This window comes from Marmota monax, unplaced genomic scaffold (genome assembly GCF_021218885.2).
Source record: "Marmota monax isolate L192 unplaced genomic scaffold, Marmota_monax_Labrador192_F-V1.1 WCK01_AAM20220418_F8-fsc00082, whole genome shotgun sequence".
Lineage (NCBI taxonomy): Eukaryota > Metazoa > Chordata > Mammalia > Rodentia > Sciuridae > Marmota > Marmota monax.
Window position 1 is genome coordinate 1,235,536 of NW_026695207.1, and position 19,623 is coordinate 1,255,158.

The 19,623-nt window shown below is 44.1% G+C and overlaps 1 protein-coding gene across 7 annotated transcripts in view; it reads left to right on the top strand.

Moving 5' to 3' along the window:
• The window catches only part of Sema5a (semaphorin 5A), a 451,060-nt gene that overhangs the window by 311,087 nt on the left and 120,350 nt on the right, over positions 1 to 19,623 (top strand). For all 7 annotated transcript variants that reach the window (XM_046430338.2, XM_058574513.1, XM_058574512.1 and 4 more), the window contains 3 exons: positions 1,535 to 1,820; positions 6,067 to 6,202; positions 11,646 to 11,850. In XM_046430338.2, coding sequence (XP_046286294.1) covers positions 1,535 to 1,820; positions 6,067 to 6,202; positions 11,646 to 11,850 — 627 coding nt within the window. The remainder of the gene's footprint in view (positions 1 to 1,534; positions 1,821 to 6,066; positions 6,203 to 11,645; positions 11,851 to 19,623) is intronic.

The following is a 19,623-nucleotide window of genomic DNA, read 5'->3' on the forward strand; positions in this document are numbered from 1 at the left end:
TAAATTAAATTAATTCTCTTCAAAAATCTCTGTATATGATTTAATGTACTTAGGAACAGTGTAACAACCTGAAGGGAACTGCACAGCCATGGGAATCATTTAGAATGCTTTACATTTTTAAAATGTGCAGTCATATGAAAACATTTTGTGGATGACATTGAAGATATATACATAGCTAGCTAGCTAGCCAGATAGATAGATGGATAGACTGTTTGGAAATTGGCAACAGTCTTGTTGAATAAAATAGAAGAGGATTCAGTCAGTGTCAACTCCATGCCAATGTCTGAAGTCCCTGTCTGTGTTTCAGGTTTGCCTTAAATGGTAATGTCTTGTCTTGCAGCCAGACATATTTCCAGTTGTCCTGCCAATAGCCTGTTTATTGGCACAGTACAGTTGTATCTGGTAAGGTGCAAGGTCAATGGAATTGCTCCTACAAACTATCCCTGAAAATGTGTCCTTGTGGATATAGCTGTTGTCTGTATATTTCATTAATTTTGAACACCAAAGGTTATTGCCATAATTACACTAATTGTACTATAAAATTCGGACACTTGCTGAATGAATGAGAGAAACGCATGAGAATCAAACCTGATTATGACAGTTTTTAAAGATACATATTGGGACATATCAGTGTCTATAGGGTATCCATCATCTCTTTTTGCCTCTTCCTTCTCAAACAGGAAGTTAGAAAGAGAATACTTTCAATGTAATATGTGAGATTCGGTTGGTAATCTGTATTTCGTAATTCCTAATAAGCTTGGTGATTAAGTAAAAGCTTTGTTGTAATTTTGTCAATTCTCAATCCCCTTATTTAAGCCATTTATGAGACTGGAGAGCTTCCAGACAATGGCTTCCTCTCAACACCTTTGTCTCCTCCCAGTGGTTCCACCAGTGACCAGGAATAGGAAAACAAGGCTTCAGCCTCATAGTGACACTGTCACCATAGTAACAGGAATTGCTGAAGCTAATTCAGGGCACTAACCTTACAGTTTGAGTTTTTGTTTCACTTTTCACCAATGGAAAATATTGTAAGGTCTTACTAAAAGCAGATAAAATATGTTGAAGTCATACACATGGATATTAAAGTCAGAGCATTTTTTGTGCTGCAAAAACAATTAAAGATTCCTATATTCTGAATCAAATTTCACCTTTGTAATCTTATTTGCTCTCTGTTTCCAAAGTTGATGTAAGACTTTTCAAGCAAAGAAATAGACATTGCTTTAATTTGTTCTGCAAATCTCCCCTGGCCTTTTGATGGCATTGATGTCATGCTAGCTTGGGCACTGGTCCAGCTCAGGGTGCTGCAGTGTGGAAGCACAGTATTGATGGCCCGTCATTGGAACCTGGGCATGACCCTGAGTGTGCCAGCAGCACAGACCATTAAGCTGCTCGCAGGGCTTCCCATTTGTCCTGTAAGGTCCAGGTGTTGTCTAAGCAGAAGCATGTCTCCTTGGGAGAAATACTGAGCAGGCCAAGGTAAAATCAAGAATGACACATGGATGTTGAGATTTTTCTTCTTTCCTATCGCTCACAGAACCAAACTTCGTGTCCTCCTATGACATTGGAAACTTCACCTACTTCTTCTTCCGAGAAAATGCCGTGGAGCATGACTGTGGGAAGACCGTGTTCTCCAGAGCTGCCCGGGTCTGCAAGAACGACATCGGAGGGCGCTTCCTGCTGGAGGACACCTGGACCACCTTCATGAAGGCTCGCCTGAACTGCTCCCGGCCCGGGGAGGTGCCCTTCTACTACAACGAGCTGCAGAGCACGTTCTTCCTACCTGAGCTGGATCTCATCTATGGCATCTTCACCACCAACGTGTATGTAGCTGGAAAGAGCATCTTTTTCTTCTCTTTTCCTCATTCTGAATGAGTCTTTTGTTCCTTGATCTCTGAGGGTTTAAAGTTGCCTCAAAGGTAGTCTTTCTTATTTTACTGGGCTAATAGCCAAAAAAAAAAAATTATATATATATATATATATAAAGAGACTTCACTATGAATTAAGTGTTAAGCAGAGATCTGTACTGTGTGAAACTGGCATTAGGAAAATATACATAAATCTAAAAAGTTGTGATCTGTCTTTGGGTAACAGAAATATCAAATTATTCTATGATAAATTGTTCTTTTCTGATTTGTGAGTATGTCCTGGGCACTTTGGGGAATACAGGTACATATTAGATTCTTTTTCCATCTACACAAGTCATGCATTTGTGCATAATGAAAGCCATATTGTTGGGGAAATCTGATCTTTAAGATAACATAATTCTTGCCTGAACCCTGACTTATGTATGAAACTCACATTCTTACTTCCCCATAATTGCACTTAAACCATTGCTATAGAAGATGGCTAATTTGGGCAACTATTTCTTAAATGAAAATTATACTTTAAAAAATGTTCCTGAAAACATAGCACTCACTTTTCTGTTGGGAATATCCCTACCATCAGAACAGACAGTATTTGGACGGCTGGGCAAAGCATTTGAAGTTTCCCAAGCACTCATTCCCTTTCATTCTGGTAGAGTGGTGCCCAGTTCCTTAGTGCTCTGTTGCTCTGGGTGGTGTGATAAGACCTAAAAAGAGCGCATGGGACTCGAAGCGACACTCCCTCAACATTGGCAGAGCTGTGCTTGCCCGGCATCTGGATCACCTTTGCAGTCTCTCATCTGGAGACCTAACAACTTTGAGAAAAGTCAAGTATTTGTTTCCAGAGCAAAGAATCCAAATCTGAAAGGGTAAAAATTGCTGAGAGATGAGGTGGGTGGCCCTTAGCCCCAGCTTGCCCGTGCTTAGCCTGGTTTGGGTGTTGATGACTACCTTGCATCCTGGGGAACATTAGTCCTGGGCAAACCAGGCAGTGGATTACTGCATGAAGCTTGATCAGCTCCCTGCATATTTTTAGTTTATTTTTTTTTTTATCTCTGGCATCAGAAGTGTGCCCATGAATTATATTTCTAGAGTCATTTACTTTATCTGTCCCTTTATTCCTCATTAGCCTTTTCCTCCTGCCCTTTCTCCTGGTAAGTGTTTAGATTCACTGGATTGAAATTTTACTCCACATTCTCCTTTCTTAGATGTTAGAAAAGCAGGTGGCACGGATGACCCCACCCCGGCCCCCTCCACCATTGGCTGTTCTTATTGTTGCAAATCTGCTTTCCAAGCCCAGATGTTATTTTTTACTCCTGGAGAAGTTTCTTAAAAAAAAAAAAATCAATTTATGGTTTCTGAAGTTGATTTGCTTTCCCAAACCTTGTTTAAAGAGTAGTATAGGCTGCACAAGATAAATGTTCTGTTGCTCAGTTGACATCATCAATTTTACACACAATGGGGGCTTGGCTTACTTAGCTGTTGATTCCCCTGGCTCTGAGCAAAAAAAAAAAAAAAAAAAAATGACCACAACAAAAACACCAATTTCAAAAGTTACAAAAGTCCTCTGCCTGAACTTTTCCAAGGTAGTGAATAGTCCATTCAGAGAGGCACAGAAATGTTTCAGATTACTGTAGGTGAGGTTCTCTGTGCTTTATTGCAGCCATGACAGAAGTCACTCAACATGTGCCTACCTCCTCTTTCTCTCTGGAATCTATTCCCACTGATTCTTTCTGATACGTCCATCTCTAATCCCACGATGTATCCCACCTGTCCTTCCTTTTTGGCTCAGCCTTGATTTGACCCTTCCAACAGATGAGTGCTTTTGTGAGAAGTCTGGCTTAACTGAAAGAAAATGAGGTTCAGGTAGCTGGCAATTTCCCATCTCCGAAATACAGGCTAGATCGGTAGCTTGAAGTTGCAGTTTGCCTCCATACTTTTCAGGGTTTCTCACCTGGGAGAATGGGGACAGCAGGGAAGGACCTATTCTGGCTCATTTCTGTCTCTAGGACTGTGAGATTTTCCTAAACTACTTGGTTAAGAGTTGAGCTGCAGGAACCAGTTTGCTACTGCAATAGAATTTTTAAAGGTGTTACCTCTTATTCTGGATATCTATAAATGAAGGCCCAGCATTCTACCTGTATGTAGCGTAGAGAATAGGACAGAGCGTAGTTTAGTGCACATCGGTATCTAGACAGTAAAGCTGGTGCTGCTAGGAAAAAAGTTTTATTTTTTTCCCTTCTAAGAAGAATAAGAACTAGAAGGATTATTTTTTTTTTACTTCACTTTTCTACCAGTAACTTTCGGTAATCGTGAAATAGAAGAAAACTTCAAGTTCCCCCATTTATGGGCTCACTTAAGTGAGTCTTCTGCCATTTTAATCCATTTGGGGCACAAACAAGAAATAAACAGCATTAAATGAGGACAAATGATTACCTCGATTACTGAGAGAAGCCAGGTTGGAGCAAACAGCTGCAGGAATCTTAACCAGATGGACTTACTGATACGGAGCCCAGCTTTAAGCAGATACATTCACAAGGTCACTGGAGTCTACCCCCGGGCTGGCCTCCTGCTGCCAGGAGACCCTGGAGAAGGTGGACATGTGCTTCTGCAGGTCTGCCCACCCACAGAGCACAGCAAGTGAAGTGCAAGGGGCAGGGGGACACTGCACCACTGATGCTTTCTCCTTGCCAGGAGTTGGGAAGAAATGTCCTCCCAACACAGTGACACTGACCAGCAGCTACTGGGACATCCAGGGGAGGCTCTGGGCTGATACCAGAGCCCAGGCCAGCCCCATTCAGAGTGGGAGAAGAGAGTGATCCCAGGTGTGGTTCTGATAGGGAGAGGGTAAGGAAGGTAGTGTGACAGTGGGATTACGTTGTGAACTCAGGGACCCATGCAAAGTGCAATCCTAATGCTGTAGCCTGTGCTGAGGGCTGGACGTGATGTGCCCTCTGTGCTGCTGTTTATCCATCTGGAAAGTGGGGTTGTTCTCAGGATTTGTGGACTCTTCCAGAAACCCCGTGGTCCTTGTCAGTGGTTAGCAGAAGGCTCAGGGTGATATTCTAATTAGTGACAGCCCCATCTCCTTCCTGGTCTCATTTCTAAAGGATGACAAATAAACACAAATACCCACCCGGCCAGGTCTCCAGAGCCAGACTGCAGGAGTTCAAGTGTCATCCGCTCCCCAGACTGTGGCCTATTGTCATGTCCTCACTATGACTGCCTCAGTGTCCTTGTCTGAATCCCTCTTACCTTATGAAGACCACCTGGCCTGGCAGGAGTAAATCCCACAGGAAGCACTAGCACCTGTCTAGGATCTGTCAATAAACAAATATACAGCAGGAATTTTGGTCCTGGAGTTTCTGGGACTTTGCCTTTGATGTGACCAAACAGTGGCTATAGGTAGGCAAGATATTGATCCTGAACATTAATATGGAAAATAAGTTCACATTCCTCTTTCTCTTTCCACTTCCCCTCTGAAAACCAGAGCTGAGCTTAACATGCAAATTTAACCAAAAATATTGACCTGTTTCCATGCTTAGTCAAAGGACCGGGACCTTCTAAATCCTCCCATTTGTGACTTTCTCTGCAGAGCCTGAATGCTAAGTTAAGGCTTTAAGATTTCATATGGCAGTGCCGTGGTAGATTTTTCTCTCTGACCCTTCGAATTTACAATCCTTTCTAAATTAAAAAAAAAAAGAATATGAAGGGTCTGTCAGGCATTCTTTGCAAAACACTTCCAGTTTATTATTTCTAAAGGATTACAAATAAACACAAATACCAGGGGATTTAGAAGAAAAGGTCTCCACCCACTGCCAGCTAAAGTGGTGAGTGGGGGAGGGGCCCATGCAGCCACCACAGGCGATGGCCACATTCTTCCAGAATTTGAAAGGCAAAACACACAGCCCTTAAGGATCCCTTGTTGTCCCTTCTGGCTGAATGAATTAATCCAGCTGGCAGGGTCACACGTGTCATATCTGGTAAAGAGTCTTGTTTCAATACCTAGATGGTTTTTTGCTCAAAGAGAAATCCCAGGGAAGCCCCACTCACTGCTCTGACTTGGTCTTGGGGAGGTTTAGGGAACTGGTCTTCCCGCGTCTGACGCTGCCTCCTCGTCACTGCTGCTTCTCCGTGGCTGGTGGAGGGCAGCGGTCACTGCTGGGCTCTCTGACTGTCTTTGTTTTCTCCCTTGGCTTTGCAGGAACAGCATTGCGGCCTCAGCTGTGTGCGTCTTCAACCTCAGCGCCATCTCCCAGGCCTTCAACGGGCCCTTCAAGTACCAGGAGAACTCCCGCTCGGCCTGGCTGCCATATCCCAACCCCAACCCCAACTTCCAGGTAATTCCAGGGGCAGAGGGCCACTCTGGGCATGTCCCGTGAAGAATACAGAAACCTTGTGCAGACAAGCTGGGGCAACATCATCCTTGGTGCACACACAGGGCGGCTGCAATCTCCCTGTCCGTTCAAGGGCAGTCCCATGCTCGGCTTTGCTAATGCCAATGAGCCTTTGTGGCGCCTGGGCCACAAAAAGAGCCTTTTGTCAGCTGAGAGGCCTGATGCTAACTGAAAAAGGCCAGCATCCTGTAGGGTGTTAGGAGCCTGGGCTCCAATTAGTGCTAACGATGATGGACTCTGTGTCCCTGAATCTCTGATCCCCGATGAATGGCGTCTGATGAATAGGGTTCAGGGCACAGAGTGATGGAGACACACAAACAGAGCTCTAATTGGCAAATATGGCGAGATTTCCTGTTGGGGAAGGCAGAACTAGCTTGTGGCAGCTGGGAGGAGAGAAGCAGAGCTGAAGGTCATTCATCTTTCAGTCACAACATTACAGGATGTCCAGCTGCAAGGGCTTTGTCAGTCCGGCCGTCTCCCAGTGTTCAGAAGAAGCTGAGACCCAAAGAGATGAGGTGATTTATGAGGTTTGCTCAGTCAGCAGGTCTGTTAGTTTGCTTGGGCTGCTGTAATAAAATACCACAGATCGGGGGCTTGAGAAAGAGCCTTTAATTTTCTCTTAGTTCTGGAGGCTAGCAGTCCAAGATTCAGTGGAGACAGGGTAACTATCTGGTGAGGGCTGGTTTCCCTTTCTTGAAAGTGTCCATCTTCTCCTTGGTCCCCCTATGAAGGGAGAGACATATTTGGTTTCTCTTCCTTTTTTATAAGGCCACCCGTTCTATCAGGTTAGAGGTCCTCCCTCATGACCTCATTGAACGTTAATCACTTCCTTTGAGGTCCTGCCCCACAGATAGCAAAGCCTAGAGGTTTAGTTCCTACTTGCAGGATCCCTTGAAGACCTCTTTACTGCCAATGGCTCTCCTGTGATCATTATCACTGTCACTGTGGGTCTGAGTTGTAGCACCACCAAGTTCTGCCCGCTGTGCTGGCTCCTCCAGGGACCTCAGGCTGCATACTGGCAGCTGTGCCCTGCTGGGTGATACTTCTCCACACAAAGGGCAGGAGGTGAAGCCCCGGGCTAGATGACCTACCACGACCACTGCTGATTTGGAATCCCAACCATTCTCAGTTGCAAAGTCTCACCTATTCCAATTAAATGACTGTAACATCACTAATAAAACATGAACCTTTTGGCTCCTTAGAAAACTAGGATGATGAAAAGGTTCAGTCATTTTAGACTTTACTAGTATTTTGCAAGAATCACTTGATTATAATTATTTTGAGTTTTTGTGTCTGTGTTGTGTTTTAAACTTTTGAAAGAATATGGAATTGGAAATAAGATGACTAATTTACATGTCATCTTTACCTTTTACTGCTTTCCTTGGACAAATTATTTAGCATCTTCTTTTTTATATTTTCACCAAGAAAATTGGAAAGGAGGGATACAAATGCATAGGAATATTTTAGGAATAAACTTCAGTAATATCAATTAATGTATGTTATTTACTGTAAAATATATTTGTAAAGGTGACTCTTAGAGACAATCTATTTGCTGCCTTCTGGCCTCATATGTTGGGTAAATATATACTTCATTATTCCTTTTCTACAGAAGAGAAAATACACCATTCTTTTATAAAATCCTGAAGGTTGAAAATTAGCAAAGATAATAATTTTTGTAACCTTGTACCACCTCCAGGCAATGGATAACTTTCAGCCTTTCATTTGGATATATTTGTAGCACACCACAGGTGCCCTCATTTCCTCAGGCCACCCGTGCCTGGTTTTATAGTGCTAGTGTCACGGGTGGCAGGCTTGCTCTCATTCACAGGAAGGGAGTTGGCCCTGCAGTGAATGGAGCATGCAGAGAGGTGTAGGCATTTCAGGAAGGAAACCTGCTTAGCTGAGCTTGTCTTCTTTGGGTAGAACTTAAAACTCCCAGGGAGGGTCTAGGGCTGTAGCTCAGTGGTTGAGAACTCACCTAGCCTTGGACATGGGTTCAATTCCCAGCATGGCAAAAAAATAAAGAATAAAAACTAAGTAAATGAAACTTGCAGGGAACAGAAGTTACAGATTATGATGACTCTCTGTGTAACCCCTAGCACCAGTAAGTGCTTTGTTCTTGTTACTGTATCTGAGAGCTACCCTGGCCTAGGCACACTGACACCCTCCACAAAGCCCTCTGGACTTCCACAGAGGGGGGAATTAGTTTTACACTAAGGCTCACTCCATCAGCTATGTATAAAAGTCCTAATGTTTGCAGTAACCAACAGGGTGAAGTAGGTAGATTTTTTATACTTGTTTTTCTGCTGACATTTGGAATTTTATATAGCACTTACATAACAGAAATAGCCAATTAGCATAGCAGGTTGAGGAAGAGAAATGGTTTGGGAGGGCCAGTATATAATATTTCAAAATTTAGTATAGAAATCTCAATTGGAAACATTAAGAAGACAACAAAAGCTATTGATTATCTTTCTCAGTTGCAATCTAGAGGCTACCCTTGGTGTTCTTTAACTGTCTGCCTCATTGGAGGATACAGTCCCAAGGTCATCCAAATTCAAAGTCTCCATGTGAAAATAATCAGCCACTAAAACAACACTGTGCAGACCCAGTGGTATAGTAAAAGAAGGGTAGAAGGGTCCAGAATCTTCCACACAGTTTTGATCACCACCAATTGGAAATGATACAACTAACATGGATAGATCAGCCCTTGAAAGCAGAAAGATGAGGAGACTTCTTAAGAGAACAAAAGTAAAATTCAGTTGTATCCTTTGGGACCACTTAAGGTACCACGCAGGCTGGCAGTGGGATGGATGAAGGTACAGTGGAAATTCAGTAGTCAGGATGAGGCTGGTGACTGTGGGGTTGACCACCAAGTGCTGGGGAGCTAGGACTGGGATTCATGAGTTGTCCTTGAAAAATAAAAATACACAGAAGTGCAAATATTTGTTATTGTTTTAAAAATTGGCAGGGTTACTTGCTTGAAGAGGTAGGTGTTGGCATGGTGGGCTGTTGTGGATTTCAACCACATGAGAGCAAAAGCTGTGTTTTTTCTATTCTTATTGTTTTATTCTTGCATGGTATACTCCGGGCATCACACAAGGTCCAACAGACACTGGGGAGACCACCGTATAAGGCACAGCTAGAGAATTTATAGCCCTTAGAAAGCTCAGTAGTTTGTTTGTGATCCAATAAATATATACGTTTGAGTAGTTTTCAAAATATTGGAAACAGAATCCTTGGGTGGGATATTTATTATAGGCTGGTAGAATAAGCCAAGAAGTAGTTGAGAATGTTTCAGAAGCCATTCTTGACAGAGCGGGCAGATGACTTAATTGAGATATGGGTCTCAAGAATAAAGAAGAGTTCCAGCAACCCTGCCAGGCAGCCCCAGGCCTCATTACTCTCGTGAGTCTCCACCTCTCCAGGGTCCTCTAGAGCAGTTTTTAGTTTATGCCTTCTGGTTTTTAGGATGCCAGTTTTTGAAAACACCATAAACACTAAGCAGTCACTATGTGCAGACCTCACAGGGCTGCAGTAGCTACCTGTGCCTGAAGTTTTGCCATCAGTTTGAGAAAGAGGTGTCCTGAGAGCTAGAGCCCACGTGCATGGGCCTCTGACCAAGCCCCTGGAAACTCTCCATAGTTTTAGAAAACCCTGGCTAATAGCGATGTCCCTGTGTTTCATGTGTTGTTATTAAATCCTATCATAATGTAGAATCTCCAGCACAGCCTCGCTCCATCCCCCAGAAACAGCTACTTGTGTATCCATGTGCTGATTCCTTGTCCCTTCCTTTATTCACTTCCCTCAAGCCATGACATCTCCATGGGCCACGGGACTGCTGTCCCACTTGAGGACACTTAGCATTGGTGGAGTTGAGTGACCTCTCCAGGCCAGGCACATCATCCTGCTCTTTGGCATTTCCAAGGATTTTCATGGACAAGTGTTTCTGCTGGTTATCTCAGTTGTTCTCACATCAGCCTTAGGAAGTGAGCAGAGTCCCTACTTTCCTGGTCACTTTACAGATAAAGCGTTAGAGGATGAGGAGAAGGGTCCACCCCGAGGCCACATGTAGGGAGAATGACAGCCCACTTGAAACACTGCGGTCATCCTTTGGAGCCTGGGCCCTCTCCTTGACTCCCACAGTCTCTTCCTGTGATACCCAGGTGCCCTGCAACCGTGTGGTATTAAATTAAGCATGGGAGTAGATGCACAAAATCCATTTACCTCTGAGATTCTCTGTGCAATTGGCCTATCATTTTATTGCACGTGAGACATTTTATCAAATGCTACAAAAATACCATCTACTTTAAAAAAGCAATTCCATCTTGTTCTCTTGCACCTCTGACCTGTTATAAAGCCAGGCATTAGAAATGGTGTATTATAAATGGTAGTTTCAGGCAGCATGGACCCCCAAATTCATTTCCATCAAACCTACTTATGTGAAGTTCTGCTGAGGATCATTCACTATTTGTTCCAGAATTTAAAGGTCGGTGGTGATTTTCTGATTCCGTGCTCTGCTATGGGAATGCTATGCTTCCTTTCCTTCCCCTCTTTGTACCCTGTCCCTGCCTGAAACTGTCACACGTAGCACATGCAGCCTCCCCCCAGCACAGCTCTGAACTGAATTCTCCCAGATTCGGTTTCATAGTATTTCTCCTCTCTGTAAACCATCCTTGCTTCCTCCTGCCTTTGTCTTTCTCCCTTCCCACTTTCTTTTCATTCCCCTTTCTCCTTTCCTCATCCCATTTATTGCAAATCCTCCTATTGCAAATCTACCATTTTATTTCTCAGATTCCTAGATTCGAACCAAAGTTTTTATTTCCTCTATCTGGGAACACAAGCACAAAACATCCAGACCAGCATAGTGTTTTCATAGCCCATGTGAATGACAGTGCACTGCTTACAGACACAAGTGGCGCAGTTGTCAAGGAACCAACGTTTGCTTATAAACCTACTGCTACAATAGAAAACTAATAAATCAACATGATGTTCCTGATTGTTGCATTTTCCACCTGGGTACCTGCTTTATCAGATAGTTATAATAGTATGTGTTAGCCAGGGAGCTTCCAAGAACTCAACAGCCGATGAGTGTCTGTGCATCTGGTGTTCATATTAAAGTTGGTGACAAATACCACTCTGTTTTGTAACTTAGGATCTCTCTGTTCATAATGGAGTTGAGAGATTCTTTAAATATGATGAGTTCCAATCTGTACTGAGATGGACTCTAGGCACAAGGACGTCAGGGGAGATGGAGAAGCACACCTCTTTGTGTGGTCAGTCCCGCACTGTGGCTGATTCAGGTTCCAAGTCAGCTGGGCTGGAGTGGCCACATCAGCTGTGTCCAGATGGCTGGTTATGTAACGTGGACTGTCTTTCCTTGCAGTGTGGCACTGTGGACCAGGGCTTGTATGTGAACCTGACGGAGAGGAACCTGCAGGATGCTCAGAAGTTCATTCTGATGCATGAAGTGGTGCAGCCAGTGACCACAGTGCCCACCTTCATGGAGGACAACAGCCGCTTCTCCCACGTGGTCGTCGATGTGGTGCAGGGCAGAGACACCCTCGTCCACATCCTCTACCTGGCCACAGGTAGGAGCTCTGTCCTCCTCTGAGCTGTTTTCTGTCATGTTCTATTTGATGTTTTAAATTAAAAATATTCAGCTGGACATGGTGGCATGGGTCTGTTGTCTCTGCTTCAAGAAGCTGAGGCAGGGGGACTACAAGTTCAAAGCCACCTGGGCAACTTAGCAAGCCCTGGTAGCTCATGGTATAGTGTCCAGGGCTGGATCCCCAGGACTTACAAAAGTGGATATTCATTTCAGCTTGACATTTGGGGTCTGTCTCCGTCACCTGCTAACCAGCTTATCTGTGCCTGAAGATAAAAACCAGCCTCATCCGTCCATGGTGCTCGCTTATCCTGGTCATGCCCCTGGGAGTCTTCATTTCACTCTCTTTTTGTCCTGTGTTAGTCATACTTTAATGGGCAAGAGAACGCCTCCCTTCTTAACTGTTGTTCCCCAACTATTCGCTAGGCGGGACCCTTCTGGGCAAGGCCGTCCTTAGTCGGACGGTTTAACTCAGCAGAACACTTTGTTAGAGAATATCGCTTGGTGAAAAGCTCCCCCGGGGTTGCTGTGGCGATTTCTGGTGGTCTCAGAAGCAGTGCTCATAGCAAACTCTTCCTGTGGAAGCCACATACAAGCATTCGAAGAATAATTTTTTTTAAAATAAGTAGCACAATATTTTACATCAAACGTAGGTGACAGTGCTTATGAAATTACAAAAAACTGCTAGTGCTGCTCAGATTTGTCAGTAACCAGAGTGCAGAGGGCATGCTTCATCCAAGTCCATTCTGCAGGACAGCTCCAGCCCAGCCCAGCCCCAGGACCAGGTCTCAGCTCTGTCTTCGTGCCCCCCAGACACAGCAACCTCGTAGTGGGCTCTGCCCCGCCTCCGCCCCACTCTTTTCCCCCTGTCCATATTAACTGGCATTTTCTCACAAAGCACGATTACCTCTCTTCCTGTTGTTATGAGGACTATGTCTTATTTTGAGAGGACATCTCACTTTCTGATTATATATTTATCAGCTGTTTTATTTTATTCATTATATCACTGGGGTTTATTGAACTTTCACTGTCTGTGGAGTTCACTGTCATGCTGAGGAGTGGAGTGTAAAGAGACAGGCTCTGTCCTGCTCTCAGCTCGCATTCTGAGGGGCAGTCAGGCGGCCACGGGGCAGTGGGTGAAGCACGTCACCAGTGAGGCGCTGAGGAGCTGCTGTGGTGGAATTAGTGAGGTGGTGGTGAGAGCCCCAGAGGCCCCCGCCTGGCTCTCAGACCCTGCCTTGGCCGGAGGTGGCATTTCCATGAGTACTGGGGAGGAGCAGGCAGCCCTGCAGCCAGGAGGAAACAGAGAACCCTGCAGATGCAGGGACTGTCAACTGTGGGCAGGGCCACTGAGGGGTCACGACAGAAGAGGACAGACGTGACCTCTGCCTGGCCCTGGGCGGTTGGATAGAGGCGCCTGCTGCCTGTAGGGGCCACTTGACGAAGGAGTGGGGAGGAAGGGGGAAGAGAAGAAGTCAGTTGAGGTTGCTACTAGGAAGAGCTCTCTGCAGAAGTGGCTTGGTGATGGGGAGAGAATGAGGAGGTCTCTAGAGGAGATGGGAGGCCAAAGAGGGGACTTTTGATTATTTTTGTATTATGGAAAGGAAAGGAATGAGTAGTGTATTGTTTGTCTTGTTCGCCAGGCTGCAGACAGGGATTGTGTATCCTTTTTCTGCCATTTTGATTTTTAATGTGACACAGGCAGGGTGCCTAACGTGGTAGATTTCTGGTATGAATGACAGGACATTTCTAAAAGTGTCCCTAGTTTTTTAGCATATATCTTCAGGTTAATGCCATGGAGAGCAGGGTCACCTCCATGGATTCTGGAGGCAGTGGAGGCCTTCATCCATGGCTGGGCTGTGGTGTGCTGGGGCTGGGGCTGGGGTCCGGCTGCAGAATACCTAAGCTGGTCAGCCTAGAGCAGCCTGGGGTCTCCACCCCAGCCTTCTGACCTGTTCCCTGTCTGTGGGTGCAAATGCTCTTGCTGATTTAAAGTTAGCTCGGGTGAATTCTGATGAAACACTTTAATTCTGATGGGTGCCATAGCGGGCCCTGGTTGCTGGTTGTAACAGAACACCGTGGTCACGGTGGCTTAGACAACAGAGTTGATTCTCCGTGTTCTGGAGGCCAGCATGATGGTGGCTGCTGGGAAGTTTCCTGGTCAGGACCTCTGGCTGGCTTGGCACGGCTGCTGCTTGTTGTGCCCTCACAGGAGAACAGGGACCTTCTCTTTGTGCGTCTTCTCATAAGGGCACCAGTGCCATCATAAGGCCTCTACCCTCATCACCCAGTTCCTCCACTCATGACTTAAAAAGGTGAAATGGAACTAATTGGTCCCATGTTAAACACAGCGTGCCATCAGTTTCACCTTGGGAATCCAGGTTGGGTGACAAGTGCCAAGTGTGTATTCTCCCACTTTGACTTTACATGAATGAATGCACCTGCTGGTAGCCATCTGGGGAGTGGGTTATCTTGTTTGTGAGCAGCATCTAAAGATCAAAGGGAGACAGAATGTTGCCACTGTAGTTCTTTGTGGCCCCCCAAGTCCTGCTGCCTTTCCTAGACATGTTCAGCTCCATGTCTCACTGATCCATGTCTCTGCCCTTGGCAACCCAGCCAGGCGAGACTGTGCTGAGAGTTCGAAAGTTATTTCTTTGAAAGTCTTCTCAGTTAAAGCAGGAGGGCAAATGCTGAGTCTAACTCCATCAGGATATTTCTGACTGGGGTTCTCTAAGTGATGAGGCTAAGTGCACACACTTTCTGAGCTCCTCTATAAGGACAGAATGAGAGCGGGATTCACCAGTCTCTCCTTAGCTGGCTACAGAACACATCTCCTGTGGCTCTTCTCCTGCCTCCAAGATGGTCCTTCGCTGCCTCACTTATCTCCTGTCCTCCTGTATGGTCTTGGCTGGTCTCTGCCCATGGCCACAGCCAAGACTATTTCATGCTTCCTTCCGGGAAGTACATTCAGACTCACATAGTTCCTACTCTCCTCCTCTGGTATCATAGAGCACTTTTATTTTCATATAGTTCATGTAACACTTTTATTTTCATTGAGCCTCAGTTCTAATGTGTCTAAATTACTTAATTTTAATTTATTTTTAATCAAGTAATCATTATTAAGTTAATGATTCAATTAACCTTCAACTGACTATAACCTTGAAATGTCCTATCCTTAGATTGTGACAATGATTGCACAACTCAGAATGCGCTGCAGATCAATGGGTGGATTTTTTCGTATGCATATTACACGTCAATAAAGATAGTTTTAAAGGAATGTGATCTGTCCTTGTGACTTACTGAATCATTTATTATAAAATATTTGTCTTAATTAGAGGATTGCTCATAAATTTTACATTAAAATGCTGAGCACATGCGCATATGCCTGTAAACCATACAATTGGGAGACCAAGTCAAGAGGGTCACAATTCAGGAATAATGGGCAACTTAATAACACCCATCTCAAAAAATAAAAAGGGCTGGGGGCATAGCTCAGTGGAAGAGCTCTGGCATGCATAAGGCCCTGGGTTCCATCTCTAGTGCAGGAAAAAGAAAGAAGGAAATGAGGAAGGAAGGAGGGAAGAAATATAAGAAGGGAAGAAGGCAGGGGCGTGCGCACACACACACACACACACACGCACACACTTTTCAATGTTTTTTTTTTCTGAACTTGTGAAATTCACATCGAAAATTAGCAAGTAATAGATGGTGCAAAAGGGAACGGTCCACATAGGCACAGTGCCTTTACCTGATTGATCTGAACTGGATCCTGCAATGAGTTTATCACCTGTGTGTCCTTCTTGTCCCCCACCCCAAGGTGGATTGCACCCTGCAGTGAAGTATTTATAAAAATTTCAGAAAAAAACAGTATAACGAAGACAGCATGAGCAGTCTCTTTCAGGCTACAGAAAAGTAAATCAAACAGAATAGTTGAAAGTAGGAACAAAAGTACATTTGCTACAAATTTACTTTGCCTTAATAAAAGGAGAGAATATTAATAAAATAAGTAACATTGAAATGATGAATGATGCAAATGAGATGAAAAGAGGTTCTCACAGAGACAAAGTAAAGAGCAAAATGAGTCTATTCTATTGCCTAGGTAATGATGACATTTGAAGCTTTATGTGAACAGAAGCAAAGCTAAAGGTTAATTAGTAACAGTAAATGTTTGCAATGGTTGCTGTTGCAGGGACAAATGCAAAGATAAGATAGAGTCTAGATACAAAGCACTCAGGAAGACAAGGCAACAATATAGCCACTGGTGTCTTTGAACCAGAGAACTCCATGGTAAGTTGTCCCTGAAAACATCAGTAAGAAAAATTCCTGAAAAAAAAAATGGAAGACATGAATCTGAAGATATCAATACACTCCACATTTGAGCAATATTGATTAAGAATAAAAAAACACTACCTGGGCATAGTGGCACATGCCTGTAATCCTAGCAGCCCAGGAGGCTGAGGCAGGAGGATCACAAGTTCAAGGCCAGACCCAGACAACTTAGCAAGGCCCTAAACAACTTAGTGAGACTTTGTCTTAAAATAAATAATGATAATAATAAAAAAGATTGGGGATATGGTGCAGTGGTTAAGTGTCTGTGATTTTAATCCCTGGTACCTAAATAATAAATAAATAAATAAATAAATAAATAGATAGATAGATAGATAGATAGATAGATAAATAGATAAATAAATAAATACTAGGCATAGCCAGGTTAAATTTTTAAATTCCAAAGGTAAATAAAGAAAGAACTACAGGGAAAAATGACAACAAATGGATAAAAGTCTGGTGTTCTCAGAATACTCTGCAGCTGCCTGAGTCTGTGAATAAGGCCCCCCAAAATCTGAGAAAAATAAAATGTGATTCAAAGTCATTAAGCTCACCCAGGAATTTAAAAAAAGACAGACATTACGCAACAAGAAAATCTCAATCAATAGGCTTCTAAAGATCTCTTTTCTAAACATGAAATAGTACTAATTACTGGCTAAATCGAGTCCAACAAATTCGGAGAAGATTTGAGAAACAAAGGAAAAAAAAAAAAACATTTAACACCAGATTTCAAGCAGAGCAATATATTGAAAAGCAGAGAGAAATCAAGCAGGATTTATGAGTTTTATTCTGGGTTGTCTTTCCTTCAAAAATAAACATACATCAAAACTTTAGGGACACAACACCCGTGATTCCTACTTTAAAAACAGAAATCAAAAAAAAAAAAAGGAAATTGGAACCAAAACCTCAGCAAAGACGATGTCATGGGTGGATAGAGAACCAAGGCTCATTTTATATGTGATCAGGAAGAACTGGGGTGTTGTGTGGAACGGGATGGCAAGATAGGGTTTGGGGTGCAGCAACCCAGAGGAGAGCTTCCTGGACTCGCCAGAGACCCTCTCGACTTCACTCATCCTGGACTCTCACCCATTTGCTGTGTCTCAGCTGCTTCCTGGGTAGAACCATGAGATTCCTCTAACCAATGCTGACCAGCTGGTGGCTGGGAGGCTCTGCCCCTCTGCCATGTCTGGACTTGAATGAACATCCACAACATTCTCAAACAGGTGCTACAGGATGGGCAGGTAACTCAGAATTTCAGGGGAGGATGCGCTTCCCTTAGGGTGAGTTTCAAGCAAGGAGAGGCAAGGTCTGAGGACGAGCCTTCTGATGCCTCCCGTCCCCTTTTCCTTCCAATGCACTGTCCAAGGCAAGGTTCCTGGTGTAGATGAGAGGTGTGTCCGTGGCTCATCACAAAGAGCATCCCTGTGGTAACCTGTCTCGACCATCCTCCCTTGCCCTGCAAAGGGCAGCTCCCATGATGTGTCAGCACCTGCTCCTTGCATCACGCTCAGTTTCCTAGGCAGTGACAATAAGGGATCCCACTATGACTAGAATTTGCTCACCCTGTAGAGTGTGTGGCTGCCAGTGTAGACAGAGGTAGCTATTACATGACTTATAGTCTTATTAAGAAATGCAGATTTTAATCCAAGCATCACCATCATCATCCTAACTAACTGATGACATTGCAAAGAGTAGAAATGACATGAAATGTTAAATGTTTTCAAAGATTGCTGGCTCAATTCTGGATAGTGAATTGGAGTAAAAGCAAGTCCTGAAATAGAGTAAAATTGTGGTACGATTTCTATTCTGCCAGTACTATTCTCTTGAAACATTAGCAGATTATATAAATATTAGCAAGTTTTGTATATGTCTTTTCATGAATTGAGTAATGAAGTCTGTCCTGTGGTCAAGGCTGTTTCAATCATAAACAAGGTTCAGGAGGAGGCAGACCTGGCAAGCTTGACTAGCAGATGGTCCCTGGAGGTGTGACCATGATATGCATTCTTAACTAGGGCAGTATCACCCCCCAGGAGGCAAAATAGGGCTAGGGGGCAAAAAAGTCTTTTGTGTAAATTGCAGACCCAAGCACCACACAAATACCCAGCACTAACTGTAGTATATGGTTTCATAGGTGAGACCAGAGACGAGATTGAACCAGAGGGAGTCCGCAGATGGGGTTAAGAGGAAAGAGGGGTGTGTCGGTAGGGTGCATAGGGGATCATGAGAAAAACAGGACACCAAATAGGTTAGAAAAGCAAGGAGAGAAGAGATTCTCAATGTGACATCTGAGATCCACTGTGCTTGTTCCTTCTCAAGAAGCCCCGGGAGAAGATGGAATTCCACCTTTAAGGAAGCTGGCTTTTGGGAATGCTGACCTGGACTATTTCCAGTAGAGATTCCAACCCATGAATCTGGCTTTCAGATTTAAGATTGAACTTAATTTAAAATTTAAAACTGCAGATGAACATTAGCTCACTGAGAGGGGGCAAGAGATAGGGGTCCCTGGATGGCTGAGGTCCAGAGAGGCACGAGAGTTGGGGTCATCAGAACCTTACAGAAGAGAAAGGAGAAGCCCCCAACCAGACAGGGCCCCCACTCTCCTGGGCCCTTTGCTTGACTTTGCTGTGAGCTCCACGGAGGGACCCTTGCCCACTCTCCCTTTCTGTCCTTCCAAATATCTTTTAGATATAAAGCATGGCATTTGTATTACTATTTGCTCCTAATCATTATTAAACACAGGGACATGGTGTGACTTCCAAAAGAAGTTGAGGTTTACAACCCAACAAACATCCTTCCATATACGTTGGAAATTTCCTCTGGATTTTCCCCTGAGACAGACAGTCACTTCCAGGGGCTGACAAGAGAGGTGTCACTACCCCTCTGTGAAGGGAACATGGCCACCTGAACCCCTTCACATCAGTCTTCCCGCCTCCAGGGCTGGGAGGGAACGGGTCGCTGTTGCTTTAACCCTGCGGTGTGCTCTGATTACAGCTGCCCTGGGACTTTTCCTCTTTGCAGCTGGTTTTACAGCCCAATTGTAAGTGTACCCTAGCGTTCTCCTGTCCCCCGGCATTGCCCAGTGTCCTGAGCACAAGAACAAAATTAGTTCTTTACGATTAGTTTATGTCAGGCCCAATTAAAATGAAAAGTCTGCTGTTGAAAACAATGTAAGATATGCAAAACCGCTTAAAATGCTGTACCATCAGCGGATCCTTTCATTTGATTAAATGTGGGCACAGTTCTTGCATTTTAATGAGTATTGTTTTTAAACATGTTTCCTGATTAATTTCAGTAGCTTAAGCTTGGTTTCCTAGCCACAAAATAATATGAAGTTATAACTTCTGAATTAGTAAGTTTCCTAATCTATTCTAAATAGGATTCCGTTGCCCAACTCTCATCTTTCTGGAGTAACTGATTTTACAGTTTTCTT